The sequence below is a fragment of the Diadema setosum genome, chromosome 7 (assembly GCF_964275005.1).
Source record: "Diadema setosum chromosome 7, eeDiaSeto1, whole genome shotgun sequence".
NCBI lineage: Eukaryota > Metazoa > Echinodermata > Echinoidea > Diadematoida > Diadematidae > Diadema > Diadema setosum.
In genome coordinates, this window is record NC_092691.1 from 27,314,472 (window position 1) to 27,329,620 (window position 15,149).

Consider the following 15,149-nt stretch of genomic DNA (forward strand, 5'->3'; position numbering starts at 1 on the left):
TGACCAGATTAATGGAGAACATTCTATATGATATAGATATAGTACATACAGGCTGACCAGATCAGTGGAGAATTTTCTACATGGTATACAATGTAGCTACAGTACATGTATGCATGTGACAGGAAATACATTATAGCTCACTCAATCTAGAATGATTTAACCCATTCCAGAAAATTCTAGGAAGTGCTGGCTGAGTGAGGCACTGCCCTTGTAACCCAATGTGATTGGTAGTTAATTTTGGCAATGATGTTATGCACATATTAGGCAGTGAGTCATCCACGATTCCTGGAATTTGGACTTGCTAGTATGTTCAGGTATGTGGCCCCAGGTTGGAGAATATTACAGAATGTACTAGAAAGGGGTGAATGGATAGTATATAAGCAGGAGAAATTCTGAGGTAGGCAGAGTACCCAACACCTCTGCTCTGAGAGTTACGTCACTTCTGGCTCTGAAACGACTTGTTATAGTCAGTCCTGTGTCACCTGCTGACCTGCTATACAAACTGTGTTTGTGGAGATAAGGCCTGGGAGACATTTTGCCTGCAGAGAATTAATTTGCCTACGTTGGAGATAGACTCCATATTTTAGTGTCAACGGACATTATTACGGCAAAGCAGTGACGGGCTGGTTTCTTTGCTGGACATTATAAAGTGAATCATCATTCAACGCACCAACTGGACGTGGTCTTCATAACATTTGGATTCTGCCCGTTTCCTGTGGATTCCGCACGTTTCGCTGTGGACGTACATATCGTGGAATTTACCCCGGATCTATAACGTGGATTATTGCAACCCGTGCCTCTGGATTTACGTCGGAGGAATCATTCATCGGTGCATCAAGGACCATTCATCTGTGCATCGAACATCGTAGTTAGACATCACCAAGGGACTATATAACATCGTGATTACGATTTGGGCTGTAATGCGTGTAAGTGATTTTATTACTGATTTATAATTGTTTCTCTTGATCATTATTGTACTGATGTGAAAACCGATTACGAGTCTGTACCCACAATATCACTGTTAATAAACCGCCTGAACATCAGTTGATTGTTTCTTTTGTGCGATCATTCTCGGAGTGATTTTGGTCGTAACAAAATTGGGGGCTTGTCCGGGAAGTGAATTTAAAGCCAAAACTTAGAATTTGGAACGTTCCGGAATCTAGAATATTGGTACAGATATAATATCAGTTGAGTTGATTGTTCAATTGTACATTGTGTGTAATACATTGTGACAATGTCAATCAGTACAATGGATGTTCAGGCATTTGTTCAGAGGACAGATTTGTCCCTCAAAGATTTGCAAAGGTTGCGCAAATGTGATTTGACTGCTATTGCACAGCATTTGAATGTTGATGTTCCACAAGGTGTAATAAAGGCAGAAATTCTTGACTTGGTAGCTGGTCACATGGAGCTCAATGAAGAAACTCAAATTTCAGATCAAACTCAAATGTCTGATCAAACACGGCTTGAGCTTGCTAAATTGCAAATGGAAATGGAAATGGAGAAAGAGAAGATGAGATTAGAAATGAAGGAAAGGGAAAGGGCTAGAGAAGTGGAGAAAGAAATTGAAATGAAGAAAATTGAAGTGGAGCAACAACTGAAATTGCGTGAGATGGAATTGACTCATGCACAGACTGTTGGAAATCGTGAAAGGGCTCCCTCTGAATTTGATTTGGCCAAGAACATTCGATTGGTGCCAAAGTTTGAAGAAAACAGAGTTGATGCATATTTTGTGTCATTTGAGAAGGTGGCTAACAGTTTGAACTGGCCACAGGAATTTTGGCCCTTGCTCCTTCAAAGTGTGTTTGTCGGCAAAGCAGCCGATGTGTACTCATCTCTCTCTGAAGAGCAATCACGTGACTATGCTACAGTCAAGAAGGCAGTGTTGAATGCATATGAGTTGGTGCCAGAGGCGTACAGACATAAGTTCAGAAATTCGTACCGCAAACCAGGCCAGACACATGTTGAGTTTGCTCGTGAAAAAGAAATGATGTTTGATAGGTGGTACAGATCCCTGAAAGTGGATCAGGATTTTGATAACCTACGTGAGGTTGTTCTTTTGGAAGAATTCAAAAAGAGTGTTGCTTTCAGTGTGAGGTCGCATTTGGATGATCACAAAGTGACAAGTTTGCATAAAGCAGCCTTGATGGCTGATGAGTATGAGCTGACCCACAGAAATGACAACAAACCACCTTTCAGGAATTTCTCTGGAAATAAGAGAGACAAAAATCAGTCGAGCAATCCAAAGAATGCTGGTTCTGAAAAAGGCACGAGTTCTGAAACTTCAACGGCACCAAAGCCTCAATCTGACAAAGGGTCCAGTACAAGTGCAAATGTCATCAAATGTTTTCACTGTAACAAGACAGGGCACGTTAAGTCACAGTGTTGGAAGTTGCAAAACAAAACAAAGAAGGACATGGGATTTGTCATGTCAAAAAGTGTCCTACCCGAAAATAGTGTCCCTTTCAGTGAAACACAGGCCATTGAAAGTCGATCTCCCAAATTCAAAGATAGGACTAAGCAGGTGGATGAGAGCTATCGTAGCTTTTTGTTTGATGGTGAGGTGACCCCATGTACTTCTGGTGAGGCAGGTAAGCCAGTAGTTATCCTGCGGGATACGGGGGCCTCTCAGTCGTTGATGGTGGATGGTGGTATGACTTTTCCACCAGATAGTGCAGTGAATGCAAAAGTCTTGATTCAAACTGTTGATGGCAGTTATATGTCAGTACCACTGTATAGAGTGGATTTGAAGTGTGACCTAGTTTCTGGTCCTGTCACTGTTGGAGTTGTTCCTGAGTTGCCCATGGTAGGCATTGACTTTTTGTTGGGGAATGACTTGGCTGGGGACAAGGTGGTTGCATCTCCAGTTGTTTCGGATAAACCAGTGGTGGTTGCTGAAACTGAGCAGTTGCAGGAGGAGTTTCCTGGGATTTTCCCAGATTGTGTTGTGACTAGGTCTCAGGCTCGTAGAGCTGTTCAAGATGATGCGGATTCTGTTGATGTGGAGGAGAATTCCGGTGTTTGGTTGGCAGAAACCTTTTTCAAGGATCTGAATGATGGGGTTGCTGTATTAGGCTCCGAAGCTAACAGTGATGGGCTGTTTAGCAAGTCTTCCTTGGTTGAAGCACAGCAGGCAGACTCTGAGTTAAAAGGCTTGTCTCAGACGGCGTGTTCTGAGGCTGAGGCTGAAAAGGTCCCTGAGTGCTATTATGTCAAAGATGGCATTTTGATGAGGAAGTGGAGACCTCCCCATAGGCCAGCTGATGAGGATTGGACGGTGGTCCGTCAAGTTGTTGTCCCTCCTAGTTACCGTGGTGAGATCTTGAGGATTGCTCACGAGTTACCTGTTGGCGGCCATTTAGGCGTCAGAAAGACAAAGGATCGGATCATGAGGCATTTTTATTGGCCAGGGTTGAATGTGGATGTGGCTGAGTTTTGCAAGACTTGTCACACATGTCAAGTGGCTGGTAAACCACAGCATTCAGTGAAGCCGGCGCCATTGATTCCGATACCTGCGTTTGAAGAACCATTCAGTCGGGTTCTAGTTGACTGTGTTGGACCTTTGCCTAGGACTAGGTCGGGTCATAAGTACCTCTTGACAATCATGGATATGTCTACACGGTTTCCAGAGGCTATCCCATTGCGAAATATCACTGCCAAGACTGTGGTAGATGCTCTAGTGCAGTTTTTCACTAGGTATGGGTTGCCCAAGGAAGTGCAGTCCGACCAAGGGTCAAATTTCATGTCAGGCATATTTCAAGAGGTGATGTATCGTTTGGGCGTGAAGCAGCTGAAGTCGTCAGCTTATCATCCCCAATCCCAAGGTGCGTTGGAGCGCTACCACCAGACCCTAAAGACAATGATAAGGGCATTTTGTGAGGAGTATCCCGAGGATTGGGATAAGGGCATCCCTTTCCTGCTGTTCGCAACGAGGGACTCCCCAAATGAGTCGACGGGTTTCAGCCCATTTGAGTTGGTGTACGGTCATGAAGTTAGGGGCCCATTGAAGCTCATCAAAGAGAAATTCATGACTGAGGATGATGAGGTCCACCTACTTGACTATGTGTCAAAGTTTCGTGAAAGGCTTTCAAAGGCTTGTGAGGTAGCTAGGGAACACTTGAAAGTGTCACAAGACTCAATGAAGAGAAAGGCAGACAAAAATGCCAAAGCCCAAACCTTCAAACCAGGTGACAAAGTTCTTGTACTGCTGCCCATACAAGGTGAACTACTGAAAGCCAAGTTCAGTGGCCCATACTGTGTCAAAAAGAAACTCATTGATGTGAACTATGTGATCAGTACGCCAGACAGATGCAAAGAACAGAGAATGTGTCATGTCATCATGTTGAAAGAGTGCTATGACAGAAAGTCTGTTGGTGTGACATAGGTAGTGGATAGCACAGTGGAATTCAAGGGTGAAAAGTTTTCACCGCATATCACATACAGTGTATGTATTTAGCATATCCATTAATGTATGCAAAACAGTTTGACATGATTGTATAAGCTCATAGAATCCAAGCAGTATCAATGTAAATGGTATCCATAAAAAGAGAACATGGAATTAATGCAGCTATTCAAAAGGCATGTGATAGTATGTGATTGTTGTTGCTTGGTTTGGATGTTACCTCACATTCGTTGTAAATAACAATGAGAAATTGTGAAGGTAAAAGAAACCCTTGCTACGGCAAGGCTTTCTTTTTCCCATGGGGGATGGTGTCACAAATGTACACACAAGTAGTTATATGTACATGTTTCAAGGTTGTATGCATGGTTGTTTAATGTGCACATTGTATGTACACAGGGTGACCAGATTAATGGAGAACATTCTATATGATATAGATATAGTACATACAGGCTGACCAGATCAGTGGAGAATTTTCTACATGGTATACAATGTAGCTACAGTACATGTATGCATGTGACAGGAAATACATTATAGCTCACTCAATCTAGAATGATTTAACCCATTCCAGAAAATTCTAGGAAGTGCTGGCTGAGTGAGGCACTGCCCTTGTAACCCAATGTGATTGGTAGTTAATTTTGGCAATGATGTTATGCACATATTAGGCAGTGAGTCATCCACGATTCCTGGAATTTGGACTTGCTAGTATGTTCAGGTATGTGGCCCCAGGTTGGAGAATATTACAGAATGTACTAGAAAGGGGTGAATGGATAGTATATAAGCAGGAGAAATTCTGAGGTAGGCAGAGTACCCAACACCTCTGCTCTGAGAGTTACGTCACTTCTGGCTCTGAAACGACTTGTTATAGTCAGTCCTGTGTCACCTGCTGACCTGCTATACAAACTGTGTTTGTGGAGATAAGGCCTGGGAGACATTTTGCCTGCAGAGAATTAATTTGCCTACGTTGGAGATAGACTCCATATTTTAGTGTCAACGGACATTATTACGGCAAAGCAGTGACGGGCTGGTTTCTTTGCTGGACATTATAAAGTGAATCATCATTCAACGCACCAACTGGACGTGGTCTTCATAACATTTGGATTCTGCCCGTTTCCTGTGGATTCCGCACGTTTCGCTGTGGACGTACATATCGTGGAATTTACCCCGGATCTATAACGTGGATTATTGCAACCCGTGCCTCTGGATTTACGTCGGAGGAATCATTCATCGGTGCATCAAGGACCATTCATCTGTGCATCGAACATCGTAGTTAGACATCACCAAGGGACTATATAACATCGTGATTACGATTTGGGCTGTAATGCGTGTAAGTGATTTTATTACTGATTTATAATTGTTTCTCTTGATCATTATTGTACTGATGTGAAAACCGATTACGAGTCTGTACCCACAATATCACTGTTAATAAACCGCCTGAACATCAGTTGATTGTTTCTTTTGTGCGATCATTCTCGGAGTGATTTTGGTCGTAACACACTACAAAGTCTGCATCTGGACAGAGGTCATGATTCAGCAACATTTCTGCTGTTATGAAACTCGAGAAAAATTCCCCATTTTCTAAAAGTAGTAAGTCATAATCAAGTAAAGGTGAAGAGGAGTGATGGTATGAGGGAAACAAGATGCTCATTGTAAGGAGAAAATTTCATCCAATTATCAGGTTAGTTTCATAATTCGAAACTGGAATCCTCTGCTACATCTTTGTCATTGCAATTACTTTGGCAATAAACTACAATAATGATGCATTTTAGAGTTGTCACCTAACTTTTTTTTCTCATTGTACCTCTATAAATGAAATAATGGCTGCAAAGAATAATTGATATCCCAAGAATTTCATTCCTGCATGATCAAATAACTTGACATTTCACTGACAGTAAAAAATGAAGCCATCACCATAGTAGTTTTCTAAATTTATAATGCAAGGACAACTTTTACCTCATACTCAAGGGTGTCTATATTGTTAACTGCAATCTTGACCTTATGACCCAGTGACCTGGAAGTACTTTGTGACAAGGACTTGTGGTAATCCTGGTGCCTCAACAATGCACCGCACTGCACAGCATTTCTCATAAAACGCCAGGCCCAAATTGATTGTCAGCCGAGACAACCGACGAAAATATTCGTTTTTATGCATTTTAATTCCCTCCTTTCTCTCTGCCTCACACTCAAATAGCAATTTTGGCTTTCTGCTGGTTTTGCCGAGGCCAGATAAATCATCGTCACACATCACACAAATAAAGCTCACCCAGGGTACCACGAGGCCCGGGAGACTTCAAATCAATCAGAACAGACCCTCTCATTTACAGATGCGGATGGTGAGCTTGCCCGGGTGCGAGTTTTTATTAAAAAAAGAGAAAACACTCCTCCCCAATATAAATCAATGTGCAACAAAGATGATATCCCTCGTGAACTGATCTAGATTCGGTCGCAGCCACTTGTCGACTTGGAGGGGAAGGCGAGGAAATTGAAATGGCAAAAAAAAAGGGAAAAAAATATCACATCTTGACATGAAAATGGCGAGAACATAGACAAATCTGAATGAGCCACAGGGAGCACTCATGATCAAGAATTAACTATAGCTACTAAAAGAAAATGATGGCACCTTTGAGTGTTTCAAATAATTGAAAAAAAATAATACAAGGGAAAGAAATATGATGTAAAATCAAGTGGGGGGGGGGGGGCAGTTTCCAGGGAATGCCGGTGGAGATGCTGAGTTTCTTGAATGTGAATTTCTTGTACAACCTACTCCCCCTAAACAAACAAACAAACAGACAAACACTTCCTGTCATCACATTTGCTCTGTTCTTCCACATATTGACACAATCATGAACAACAATGCGAACTGTCACATCCACAATTGGAAGAGGCATTTGCTGTTGCTCAAAAAACATGATTTTTTCTTCTTTCATTTCAAGGAAACTTGAAGATAAATGCTTTTCTGATATCAAAAGTATGACTTTGTGCATGATATGGAGAGAAGTATCAAGAGGAAAAAATTAAGGCACTTGAACTACTTGTTATTGTCTTGACAAGCCAAGCAAAGATGATGAGAGCTGGTTGACAACATCTAAATGGATACATAGAAGTATAATATTATGCCATCATTTGCCATGATTAACGGGACTCAAAGTGCAATCCCTGCAACTGACAACAATATGAGAAGGCTGCAGCACGTATTTCAGCCGCGCCACGACAAGGACCACGTCATCTCGCAGTCAGCCATCCGTGTTTGTTCTGTCTGCAGTAATTTCCTGTTAAACTCACCTGCCATGCTATCCCCACCCTCCAACAAAACCTTCTTCTAAAAAATGCCCCAGGGGGCCCACCAAAACAGGTCAGTGCATCTCTTCCATTCTCTACCCCCCAAAAACTACCGTGTGGTTTCGGTGTCCGCATGCCCACCCCTCCAGGATGTGTGCTATGAAAATATTCCCAGCCCAAGACCCGAAAGAAAGGAAAACGAAAATATTGTTATTAAATGTGGTGTCTGAACCTTCACATCTTGCACTTTCAATGCTAGTTTGATCACGCACATCAAGGAATGTGAAGCACAGAATGTCACCGGGTATTGTTAACTCCGCACCGACAGAGTACCGGTAATAGCCAAAACACTCCATCCATGTTATGGCATAGGGCCTGTCACTATCACTTTTCTGCAGCAGTCTCGCGCTCTACTTTGCAGAGTATGAGCACAGACAGTTTGAATCTTGTCCCTCCAAATCAAAATACCACATCAGAGGTACATGCAGTGCATACCCCGAATCCGACAAATCAGGCCATTCAATTCCCACATGAGAGTTCAACTCAGAAAACATCTCTCATGTAGTGGAGATGGGAAAATATATGAGGAGATTGAACACAAAAACAAATCAATGCCATTTTAAAACTTTTTTTTTTTAATTTAGTATAAAAGGTCATCCTCAATTAGAGAAAAATATCTTTCCAATGATACATTTGTTAAATATTACAAGATTATCTTTGAAAACATTATCAAAATTATCACATATACCTGTTATTTTTATCTTTTCTTAGATTTTAGTGGCTTGAAGTCAAATATCTCAAATTGATAAAATGGATTAATCTGTGTTTGCATTCAAATTCTTCATATATCCAGAAAACACAGCCCCTCACTCATATAAATATCTGCATTTGAATTTCAAGTGAATTGATATGTGACTACATGAACTGACATTTAAATGCCTTGTTAGCACAATTTCAGAAGCAATATTGAATATGTTGACAGATTAAATATATCTGTAAAAAGAACCATTTATGAACCTCTTCACAGGACATGTAAAAATTGCCATGTGCGTAACTAATTTTCCTCTTGTAAAATATTTTAATGCATATGCTTTTTGCCTAAAATTTTCTTTCAGACATGAAAAGAAAAACCATCTATTGAAATTATTTATTTAAAAAAAAAAATGTTTTTGGGACAGCATTTCTTGTCTTCAAAATTTGCCAAAACACTATGCCAAGGGATGTTGTGCTGTTGAAATTTCCGTTGATGCAATCGCAGTATATTTTGTGTTCTAAATAAAGTCTGTGAAAGCAACAGACCACCAAGAATCCCTCCAAGGTTTGCTCAAACACCCTGATGAGAGACCTGACAGAATGTGGCCTCTCCATCCATTTTTTTTTTTTTTTGCTTTCTTTGCTGCTGTTTTCATTCTTTTTCTCAATTTAGCCTTCGACCCTGCTTTCCCAAAGGGCTCTGTTTTCATGTGTACATCCTAACACCTAGATCTCTTTTTTTGTGTGTGTGTGGATGTTTTCACAAAAACAGCATCAGGGACATACTGCAGAGCTTTCTTCTTCATCTGTTGAACTGATGTAAACAAAACACTTTGAATTCTGATTTTCATCTCTGGGCCAAAGAAACCAAGGTATGTGGTACTTGGCACAACTTCCTTGATTTGCTAATCTGATGTGAGCGACAATTTTTTGGATTCTTGATTTCCAACATGGCATGAAGGCAATTTCAGGTACTGTATACGCCATATATTTCACGAGTCTAAATTTTCGCAAATCCGGACTGCCCGACAATTTCGCGAGTGGTTAAATTCGCAATCGTGGGGTCCTGTACTGAATGGAGAAATGTGTACGCATATGTTTCAATTTCAGGACTATGATTTCAAGAAGGCTAGCATTAAATTATACTACTGTTGTGGTGTAAAACTACATAACTACTAGTTGGTTGACAGCCTACTTGCGCTCATATATACATAAACATTGTTTATCCAATATCCAGTCAAATCGCTTATCTGGATGGACACTGGTTCCGACATGGCCGGATAACAGAGGTCGCACTGTATTTCAAACTGTATCCTAGGAATCATCTTGAAGAGCAGGTCTGACAGAGTCAATTCAAAACAGTCAGAGGAGACGTTAGCTGTGGTCATACTGGCAAAAGATCACAAAGTTTAACTTTGAGAAGTCTTTGTGAAGTTTCAGTTGTGAGCGTTCAAATTTCCCTAGTTTGAGTGGGAAGTTTTACAAGAAGTTCACCAGAAGTTTTTGAGAAGTTTGCTGTCACATTGGCGAATCTTCCAGATCTTAAACTTCTCCAAGTTAAACTTTGCTATCTGTTGCTGGTGTGACCATGGCTAAAGAGACAGCAAGAAAATTCTACAGTGTATAGATACAAAATATCATCTGCATCTATCCAACACAATAATTGTTTTGACCTTCCATTTTTGTCTATTTTTAGGGAATCAGCCTATAGGGGCTAAGTGGGAGCATTGTAGAAAGTATTGTTTTACTATAAATTTGCAGTGAAAACTGTCTTCAGAAAAATATTTGTCAAAGTTATTGATGCCACTAACATTAAAGCTACATGGCTGTGAGAATTCTGTTTTTGTACAAGATCTGTATTAGGGCCCCTCCTACAGAAGCCCACTTTTGTCCAGGTTTAAAGGGTTACCCTGTGTCAACGAGGAAAATAAGGTAATGGATGAATACGTGAATAGGTAAATCAATCAATCAATCAATCGATGCCCATGCCATACTGGCACGAAATAAGTGCATGAATAAATCCATGTCTTGTTCTCTTCCGCTGTCCCCTTTCTGTGTCTGTGGATGTTTTTTTATGTATCCTTGTTTCATGCGATGAACTTTCATACCCTCTTCCGTGTTCCCCCCGAATGCCACGAGGCTGACAGGAAGCGAGAGTAGGTCACACAAAAAAAGATGACGGAGCAGTTAGGCAATGCCGGAGGGGGAAAAATCGATTCGATATCTGAAAAGATCATTCCCACATTTGCCTGTCTTATCTCTCCCTTTACTCTCCAAGGCCAATGATCTGAATGGTAACATTAAAACTCTCTGTGCTATGTCCGCTCTCTCCAGCTCTTGTTTTTCTCTCGTTGTCTTTTCTTTTTTCATCTCTTTCGCCTCCGTTCTTCCTTTAGGTTCTGAGGTCACATCAGCCAGTTCTCATTTTCATGCTGATCTGTCGACTAGGGCCTCTTATATTTCTTTGTCTCTCTATGTATACCCATCACATTCTTCTGCCTGATTCAATGTCTTCAGCCCCTCTTGCCTCAAAATCCTCGGGATGGTCTGCTGTCGTTGTAAAGTTTAAGCCTACATCTTCATCATACATTTTGTACATTCGTCCTTCACAACCCTTATACAAGGTCTTCTAGAATAAAAACGCTCACTCTTTACATCTCATGTTATTTGCCAACCCATCCCCTCCACCTGAATTAATTTTTTTAACCTCCAACTTTTCAACTGCCGTTTACACCATATATATCTCTAGCATGATGCTTTGCGAATTTGGATTTGTGAGACAATTTTTGCGTAAGATAACCACTGACAACTATGATATGAAGACTATGTATTATTCCTTGTCAGGAGAAAAATGAGTGATTTCCCCACCTTGGAAATATAATTGTAATACACAGCATGTTTGTGTCATCGGGAGATAGTGATTATTTTCAGGAATTGGTAATTGCGCAAACATCAGTCTACTCATGAAATTTGCAAAATTGTAACACCCTACAAGATAACATTACAGACTGTTTAAATCATTCTTGTGGCTTTTCTCCATTTTTTCTTCTTTCCTCTTTTTTTTTTGGGGGGGGGGGGGCGGGGCGGGGGAGGGGTAATGTGAGAGAGAAATTTCAATTGCCAACTTGAGCAGGAACTCATCATGGAAATTCCGGAGCAGACAATGACTTCTATGGGTGCTTGAAATAATACCTCGAACCCCTCTTTCTCCAAGGTCACAGACATCCTACCAATGTCAGATCCTCTAGGTCTTTGCCCTCCGATAATAAGTCCTTTAACTTTTGACAAAAACCCCAAGCTCTTTTGTTAAAACTCAATTTGGTTTTATTGCCATTTAAGCAAATTACACACCAGCACACACACCCAATCCTCACACATATTATACATCCACACACATAAATATTTATTTGTTGGAAACTGTTTTGCTTTCTCTTATTATATTTCACACCCAATGTGATGAAATAAAGGTGATCATTGTACTTTTGTTCTCTGTACACAACAAATGACTCTATTTATAGCACGCACACACACACACACACACACACACACACACACACACACACACAAATAAACAAATAAAGCTTGTGCTATATTTGCACTTTGAATGTTACTCTTAACCTGCCCTAACCAGTCACTTTGGCCGATATTGAATGGTACTGATATTCCCTCATTTATTTTAAGGCATGAAAGATAACGGCTACATAAAAGTCAGGATACACAATTATGAATTAGACACAGCCATTGCTTGGACAGCTTGAAAGTTATGGGATAATTCAATTTCTATTCATCTTGAAGTCTTGACTGTGTTTGTTTCATATTGTGATGTATTGCAGGTCTAATGTGCAGTGTCATGAACAAATGAATTTAATTGACAATTGTGACGGTGTTTGCAAGGTTGATGTCTCTTAAGTGGGGTAGGTTTCAACAATACTTCTCTGCATGATCTTTTTTTCATATAAACCTCATCCAAACTGCAGTGGCACAGTGTTGATTTTCAACCCAATACATCATTTATTGTAAAGAATTGATGTGCATGCATTTTCATTACATTTACAGTGTACAACACCTATGGACCTGTCATCTGGAAGCAATGTATAGTAAAAGAAACAAAAAATAATCTCTATAGAAATAAGGCTGTATTTAACAATAGTTTTCGCCACATATAAAAATCTTTCATGAAGACAGGTGAAGTTGTCATTTTTAGCTCCCAGACAGGATAAATAACTAGCTTCTTCTTCTTAGTCCCTGTAACCGTGCCAAGCTCTTGAGAGTATACTCACACTTTGATATTGACACAGTATTCATTTTTCCCATGCTCTGCACTCTTAGAAGATGGCCACTACGAACTTAACAATAAACTCCTGTAAAACCTCGCAACTTTTGCGAGTTGGAGCCAACTGCCTTTTTTGCAGCATGAAGCTTTTGCAAATTGCTACAGGCATTCAATGCATTGTGAAGACAAAAACATTTGTGTGCATTCTACTTTCGCGAATCTTGGCTCCTCGCGACATCTGCGAAAGTTTCATGGATGTTAAAATTTCTGCTTTCACAGTATCCTGTCCCAGAAACAACATTTCTGTCATTTGGTTTATGCTATTTGATATTAGTGTTTGATAAGTTGCAGTTAAAAAAACACATCAAAAAACAACTCCTTCCTTTGAGCCTTATGCTACTGTTTATTTTGACGGCAGAATTTTAAAAAGCCTCTTAACTGCTAAACTCATAAGTGATTCTTTGAGTAGCAACAGTTTTTTTATGTTTAAGTTCCCATTTTCCTCATAAATTGGAAAAATTTGTGCAAATTTCATGAATTTAACCAATTCCACCTATTCTCTTCCCATTATCAGGCAGGCAGTGACGATCAGAGTTTGTAATCTAATAGTCACAAGATAATCATGAATGCAGCAAAGTCTCTGTGACTTGACAGGTAGAGTAATGGGATGGGTGAGAGGACTGATCATACTTACAACATGAAGTCTTGCTCCCACGCTGGGTGGTTCCCCTTCACAGCTATGGTCGTAGACTTCACATTCTGCAGCTTCAGCGTGACGTAGGAGTTGAATTTTTCTGTGACGGAAGGAGAATATATGAACGGGTGATTAGTACAGAAAACATTCAATTCTATCATGCGAGTTGAATTTTTTTCTGCGAGGGAAGGAGAATATATGAACAGGTGATTAGAACACAAAACAATTCTATTCTATTATTCAAGTTGAATTTTTCTGTGACAGAATGAGAATATATGAATGGTTCATGATCCCATGAAGTCATAAAAGCCGTCATAAATGTATTAAAGATTGGCTCGCATCTTTCAAGGCACAATAATCAGACTAACTGTTTACATTGGTCATGCAAAACAAAACAGATGGTGGTGTTGATAACTCTGAATCCACATTTGTTCTTGAAGTAAGGATGAAAAAGACGAGGTTCTAACTGGAATAATCATCACTGATGGTGCAGGTTGGGGCAGATTTCCTGATCCCACCTGATCTCGGGGAATGGAACAACTCAATAAGAACACAGAATGGGCATGAAATATCTTTCATTGGTCAGCAATCAGCAATAGGTAATACAGTTGGGGACTAATCAAATACAATTATTTGACAAACCATCACCACACTTTCCTTACATTTTCAGTCATCAATTTAATTGTTCACTGAAACACAGATTTCCAATGCTTTTTCTTTGGACGATAAAGCAAGATTGCTTATCAATACTGATACCATCTCGATACATTTTTTATTTTCATACTGTACTTTGAAAATATTCATAGAAAATTCATCTTGCCTATATTTTCTCTACTGTAAAAATGCATTACATATACAACCAACCACATACTTTCTAGAATGCACTTCTACATTACATGCCTGAACACACAGCACAAACATTCAAATATACTTAGATACACACACACATACTCATGAATACACAAGTGCCCTCTACACTCAACATGATGAAGCCCTATACCTTGGTATGGCAAAGAGCACTCATTCTGCTGTTGCTCATTTCTTTTTTAAAAATTAAATCAAATATGATTTGGAGTCCTCCAGACGAGACGCAAATCAATCGCTGCCCTGACATTGTGCACTTTGCGTCCAGTCACGCGGCGTGATGGTCAACACTGGTGTCACCAAACAGACAGCGCTGAAATGCAAAGAACATACAGCAGCCATCAGTCTGCAGAGGGCTCTGCCACATCATCGCCATGACAACCCAGCCGCATCAACCCAGCTACATCAGAGGCAGAGCAAGAGTAAGAGAAAGAGAAAAAGCAACAACAACAACAACACACAGACATGCAGAGAGAAGGAGAGAGGGGGAATGGAGTAGAGAGAAGAAGACCCACTGGGATCGGCAGAGCAAATGTGTGTCTGAGCAGAGTGTGTTTGCTGAGGTACGCTGGACAGTGGTTCCCCCACTTTTCGTAGATACACACCTACGCTGGGGGACAAGTGGCATCAATAGGGCAGGTGACATTTGTACATACATACAGCTGCAAACATGGTGAGGAAGACAAAAGGGAGGGGGGGGGGGTGCAGGGATATGTGGAGGAGGTTTGATTCCACAGCACAGGTGGTAGGCCAAAGTCCTGCCTGCTGTCATTTGCAAGCAAGCGCAGCATCTTGTCTGACCAAAAATTAGCGCACAAGGCCATGATGACATGAAGATGAAGAGGAAGAGTGCCCAGTGAAACATGTCAGACCGCTAGACGTTGGTT

The 15,149-nt window shown here is 40.5% G+C and overlaps 1 protein-coding gene across 1 annotated transcript in view; it reads right to left on the reverse strand.

Annotated features, from left to right (window-relative positions):
* The window catches only part of LOC140231035 (protein unc-13 homolog B-like), a 273,808-nt gene that overhangs the window by 188,801 nt on the left and 69,858 nt on the right, over positions 1–15,149 (reverse strand). Inside the window, exon 3 of the mRNA XM_072311188.1 lies at positions 13,399–13,498. Coding sequence (XP_072167289.1) covers positions 13,399–13,498 — 100 coding nt within the window. The remainder of the gene's footprint in view (positions 1–13,398; positions 13,499–15,149) is intronic.